The sequence below is a fragment of the Malus domestica genome, chromosome 08 (genome assembly GCF_042453785.1).
Source record: "Malus domestica chromosome 08, GDT2T_hap1".
Taxonomy (NCBI): domain Eukaryota; kingdom Viridiplantae; phylum Streptophyta; class Magnoliopsida; order Rosales; family Rosaceae; genus Malus; species Malus domestica.
In genome coordinates this window covers 3020590-3026965 of record NC_091668.1, presented here as the reverse complement: position 1 = coordinate 3026965, position 6376 = coordinate 3020590, and the positions used below count along the sequence as shown (strand labels likewise).

At 40.1% G+C, this 6376-nt stretch overlaps 1 protein-coding gene across 1 annotated transcript; it reads left to right on the top strand.

The window, feature by feature from the left end:
• The first annotated feature begins 4409 nt into the window (after window positions 1-4409).
• On the top strand, window positions 4410-5819 carry LOC139198440 (protein ALP1-like). The gene has a single exon (XM_070827201.1). It carries the CDS (start codon window positions 4419-4421, stop codon window positions 5721-5723), a length of 1305 nt encoding a protein of 434 aa, XP_070683302.1. The 5' UTR covers window positions 4410-4418; the 3' UTR covers window positions 5724-5819.
• The last annotated feature ends 557 nt before the right edge of the window (window positions 5820-6376 follow it).

The following is a 6376-nucleotide window of genomic DNA, read 5'->3' as shown; positions in this document are numbered from 1 at the left end:
CACCGATGAATAAGTTGTTTGTCACTATGGATGTTGCGTTTCATGAGAATGATATGTACTTTGCCAATCCCGAGTTTTCACTTCAGGGGGAGAATCAGAAAGAAGTTCAAACTCTTGATTATACTATTCCAGATATAGATAGAGTGAATGATTTGGATTTAAGTGGTGATGTCTTGGAAATAAGTGGTGATCATTCACACGAAAATAATGATGTGAATGAATTGGAATTAAGTGGTAATGTCTTGGAGACAAGTGGTGATCATTCACATGGAAACAATGTTGAAAACCTTGAAAGGGACGAGTCGACATCGCCAGATAACTCACTGCCTGATAGTTCACTGCCAGTTTCCTCACCACCGGACAGCCCTATGTCGCCAGCTACCTCATAGTCGATCTTGAGTCCCAATAACCATAATCAATCGTCTTCGATCCCGGATGCACCACCACCACGTCGTCTCCCTGATCGCGTCAACCGAGGTATTCCTAAACTTACTTATGAAGCCGACCCTAAATGCAAAACTAGGTATCCAGTGAGTAAGCCCAACCCTGAGTCTAATGTGTTATACCCGTTAAGTAATTATGTGTCTACCAGTCACCTGTTAGAATCAAATAAGTCGTTTGTGCATCAATTATCTACTGTATCTATTCCTAACAGTGAGCATGAGGCTTTAATTGATCCACGTTGGCAAGTAGCAATGAATGAAGAGTTGAAGTCTTTGAAGAAGAATGCTACCTGGGAAATCACAGATTTGCCAGCTGGTAAGAAACCTGTGGGATGCAAATGGGTCTATACTGTGAAATACAAAACAGATGGGACGGTGGATCGTTTCAAGGCAAGACTGGTAGCAAAAGGATACACTCAAAAATATGGAATCGACTACACAGATACATTTGCACCTGTAGCCAAGATCAACACAGTTCGTGTTTTGTTGTCATTGGCTGCAAATCTTAATTGGCCCTTACAACAGTTCGATGTGAAGAACGCCTTCTTGCATGGAGACTTGACGGAAGAGATTTATATGGATCTTCCACCGGGATGTAATGCTCCAGATAAATACAAAAGAAAAGTGTGCAGGTTGAAGAAATCCTTGTATGGCTTGAAGCAGTCTCCTCGAGCATGGTTCGGAAGATTCACAAAATCTATGAGAGCATTCGGTTACATACAAAGTAACTCTGATCATACTTTGTTCCTGAAAAGACAGAATGGGAAGCTTACTGCACTTATTGTGTATGTAGACAATATGGTGGTAACAGGTAATGATCCGGAAGAACGTGGGGCCTTGCAAAGATACCTGTCTACAGAATTTGAAATGAAGAACCTTGGATCCCTGAAATATTTTTTAGGGATTGAGGTGTCGAGAAACAGTTCTGGAATTTTCTTGTCTCAGAGGAAGTATATTATTGATTTGTTGCACGAAACTGGCATGTCAGCTTGTCAGCCAGTAGCTACACCATTAGAAGAAGGATTGAAGCTTAGTGTTGATCCTAATCAAGTACCAGTTGACAAAGGAAGATACCAAAGGTTAGTAGGCCGTTTGATGTATTTGGCACACACAAGACCGGACCTTGCTTATGCCTTGAGTGTAGTGAGTCAATACATGCATGATCGTGGAGAACAACATATGAATGCTGTGATGAGAATATTGTGATATTTGAAGGGAAGTCCGGGCAAAGGAATTTTTTTTAAGAGGAATAATCACTTTAGTGTTGAAGGTTATACTGATGCAGACTGGGCAGGTTCCATTGATGATAGACGCTCAACATCATGTTACTTTATGTTTGTTGGGGGTAACTTGGTTACATGGAGAAGTAAGAAACAGAATGTGGTTGCCCGTTCCAGTGCAGAAGCAGAATACAGAGGTATGGCTTTGGGGATTTGTGAAATTTTGTGGCTTAAGCTTCTGTTAAGCGATTTGGGTATACAACATGATCAGCCCATGAAATTATTTTGTGATAATAAAGCTGCTCGTGACATTGCACATAATTCGGTACAACATGATAGAACAAAGCATGTTGAAGTTGATCGGTTCTTCATCAAAGAAAAATTGGAAGGGAAAATAATTGAAGTACCGGCGATAAGAACAGAAGATCAGTTGGCAGATATCCTCACAAAAGCTGTTTCGAGTCACAAGTTTTCAAGTTTCTTACACAAGTTGGGCATGAGCGACATATATGCACCAACTTGAGGGGGAGTGTTGACTTTTGTATTTTAGGTAGGATCCCTAATTGATATGTAATCCCATGTAATCACTTGTAATTAGTTTTCTTTCCTTTTATGTTAGGGTTGTACACCTATAAGTTCCTCTTATTGAGAAGAATATATTATTATTCAAAGCATTCTCTTCTAATGGAAAGATATTTGGTTGAGCAGGTCGATCTCAAAAAACGTAAACGCAGGCAATGGAAGTGAGAATTGTTGTCAGCAGTATTGAAACAACATTCACAGCATTGTTGTCAAGAAAGTTAAGACCTGAGATTTTCTGAACTTTTTGGCCGGGGTTTTCCAACAACCTAGAGGAACAAAAGAAGTTAGGATGAGATTAGTTAGGCAGATTCAATTGTTGCCATAAATATGATAACGTCAGATTCGCGTATTATGTCTTTAACGCACTTTGTTCCGAACAGTGCAGAATCCACTGAATTGCAGCGGAGAATCGATGACACTACAGCCTAGTCCGGCAAGAGTAGAAATAGGTATCACCACCAACTGCTTCAGTGCTACATTATATGCGCATTTTGTAGTGAGAAATCCAAAAACCACAAATGTCAGTCCGATAACAGAGCCTGCAGCTGCAGCTTCCAGTAGTCCTGCTTTTGTAAATCCGTCATTGGTACCCATCTGAACAGGCTGCCAACACAATGTGGAAACCCAAATTAGTATCAATAGTCTACATACATATTCAAGCAGCCAGATACTTGAAAATACAGTCCCATAACTCCATAAATCCCAATCATGATAGAACAAATACTTGATACCCTTGGTTTCTAAGGCGATCAGTAATTCTTTAGAACGGTTCAAAGAATAAAAAGGCGCACAAATAACACTCATACGCAACAGCACGAACTAACTAGGCTTTTACAAGAAAGATGCGAGACAACGGGGAACTGCGAAAATAATGATACATATGTTTGTGTGTGTTCCTATGTTGATACCTGTATCCGACGGCAATGTGGATGGTCATCACGGGAAAACCCGTGATTGCCCCTGAGAGGTCGAGTGATTCTCATCGGTAGGATCTGGCGGCGATCAACAACGAGACTAGGACTGTGATTAGCGGTTGGATTAGGAGTTTATCCATCTTATCGCTCTAAACGTGTGGTTAAGTTTCTGGATTATGGTGGGAAAGAAGGAAACAAAGGATGGAATGGGGAAGAATGTGTGTCACTGTGCACTGCCTAGAGTAACTATATACATGTGAGGAGAGACTTGCTACACTCGCGGAGACGGAGAGTATTTCAAGACTAATCATGCACTGCCAGCATGCATTGTGATTGTAGGTGAAAATGATCGTAGGTTTAGAGCAACTCCAGTGTAGGAGCCCTCCCCCCAGGCAATTCACTATTTAATCCACCTAGTGAACAGTAACTGCCCTTAATGAATAGTGCATTCCCCTGGCAATTGCCTTTTGCATCTCCACCCCTGCACTGAATAGCCCTGGCAATTGGCAATAAAATATTAATATTTTTTTATTTATAAAATAATACATAATAATTTTATTTGTAATTTCGGATAAGATTTTTAATCGTTCTCGTTGCACCACGTGTCATTATCCGAAAAGCCAATAGCAATAAAATTTTTGTATTTTTGTATTTATAAAATAATTCAAAATAATTATATTTGTTATTTCGGATAAGATTTTTAATCGTTCTCGTTGCGCCACGTGTCATTATTCGCAAAGAAAATTATTGGTGATGGATTTCCGATAAGATTTTTAATCGTTGTGTCAAGGCACGTGTCATTATCTGAAAAGACAATTATTGGTGATGGATTTCTGATAAGATTTTTAACCAATCACGTCGTGCCACGTGTCACAATCCGATTACAATCTTTGAGGATAGATTTCCACCAGATTTTTAACGAATGACGGCATGCCACGTGGCATTATCTACAACCTAATCCCTTCTAAATCCTCCATATAATCCCCCATCCATCCTCATAAATCTCACACCAATTTTCTCAAGATCTCTATCATTATTCATAGTTTCTGCTTCCTTCTTCGCCAAAATCCCTATCATTATTCATAGTTTTTGCTTCCTTCTTCACCAAAATCCCTATCATTATTCATAGTTTCTGCTTCCTTTTTACAATGTCTTCTTCTTCTTCTTCAAAGATGATGTGGGAAATTGAGCAAGAAGAGGAAGAATTGTTTAACCAACCACAAGGAATGTTCAATGTTAGGGATTGGGCCCAAAATGAGATGGAAGAGGATGACGAGCGTAGACGGAGAGATGACGAATCAAGAATGGCAGGAGCCTCACAATCCCGTCGAGTCGTCCAAGCTGTGGCTCATATCTGCAGGCCCAACCGTGCTGTAAACATTGATAGAAACAGGCAACGACGAGGTCAGGAGCTCTTGGACGATTATTTTGTCCGTAACAGTGCATTCCCTGAAACATACTTCCGACGTCGTTTTAGAATGGAACGACATTTGTTCAACAAAATCATGGGCGCTGTTTGCAACCATGATTCTTACTTTGTGCAAAAGCCGGATGCTTTTGGTGCTATGGGTCTCCTGCCTCAGCAAAAAATTATTGCTGCCTTACGGATGCTTGCATATGGAGCAGCTGCAGACCAAGTGGACGAGATAACGAGGATGGGACAATCAACCATTCTTGAGTCCCTCATGAGGTTTTGTTCGGCAATCGAATCTATCTACACCGCAGAGTACCTCCGGAGACCTACTCATATGGACTTGCAAAGGCTTCTGAAGAAAGGCGAGATGCGAGGTTTTCCAGGGATGATTGGAAGCATTGATTGTATGCACTGGACTTGGAAAAACTGTCCAAGTGCATGGCAAGGCGCTTATGGGGACAGAAAAGGATCAAAAAGTATCATTTTGGAGGCGGTGGCATCTTTTGATACATGGATTTGGCACGCCTTTTTCGGGGTTCCGGGAGCTCAAAATGACCTCAACGTCCTTGCCCAATCCCCAGTGTTCAACGATGTCCTGCAAGGAAAGGCACCAAAAGTCACGTATGAGGTCAATGGACGTATGTACGACGGGCCATACTACCTAGCTGATGACATTTACCCAAGGTGGTCAACATTTGTCAAAACAGTGCCACGTCCGCGCAGTGCAAAGGAAAAACACTTTGCAAGATGTCAAGAAGGGTGCAGGAAGGATGTGGAGCGTTGTTTCGGTATCCTCCAAGCTCGCTGGGCGATCATCAGGGGTGCTGCCAGATTGTTTGATGTAGAGTCGCTTCGATCCATCATGATGACGTGCATCATTCTTCACAACATGATTGTGGAAGATGAGTACGATTATGAAGCCGTTGATGAATATGAGCCAGACACGATGAACAATTCAAGAACACGTATATATTGTGCTCATGACGCCACCGATGAGCCCGTGCAACATGAGCCATTAGAAAGGGATGGACGTTACAATGAAAGGATCATCCAACGATATACTGCACTTCAAAGGTCAAATATGCACAATGCCCGCCAACTTGACTTGATAGAGCACCAGTGGGAATTGAGGGGTGCTGACGATACTTAAGTTCATTAGTGTTTGTTTTTATTTGGTGTGTTTATTTTATTTTATGTGGTGTGTTTTTTTAGTTCATTTAGTGAGTTGAAATGTAATTTTATTTTATTTGGTGTGTTTATTTTATTTTATGTGGTGTGTTTTTTTAGTTCATTTAGTGAGTTGAAATGTAATTTTATTTTATTTGGTGTGTTTATTTTATTTTATGTGGTGTGTTTTTTTAGTTCATTTAGTGAGATGAAATGTAATTTTATTTTATTTGGTGTTTGTTTTTATTTGGTGTGTTTATTTTATTTTATGTGGTGTGTTTTTTTAGTTCATTTAGTGAGTTGAAATGTAATTTTATTTTATTTGGTGTTTGTTTTTATTTGGTGTGTTTATTTGGTGTGTTGATGTTATTTTATTTGGTGTGTTTAAATGTGTTTTGAATAAAGTACTAAGTTCAATAAATTGGAAACAACATAAAGTACTCTATTCAATGAATAAGAAATTACAACCCGAATAAGAAATTACAACCCGAATTGATTGGAAAATTATGGGTTCGTGAATGGATGATAACCATCACCTAACCAATTTGTGGTGCTAGGATGATCTTCTCTTGTCATGCTAGGATAATCTTCTCTTGTGGTGCTAGGACCATCTCCTCTTGCTCTCGCTTCTCTTGC

What these genes read in the sequence shown, in the direction of transcription:
- LOC139198440 (XM_070827201.1), top strand. Translation starts at nt 4,419, where the DNA reads ATGGAAGAGGATGACGAGCGTAGACGGAGAGATGACGAATCAAGAATG.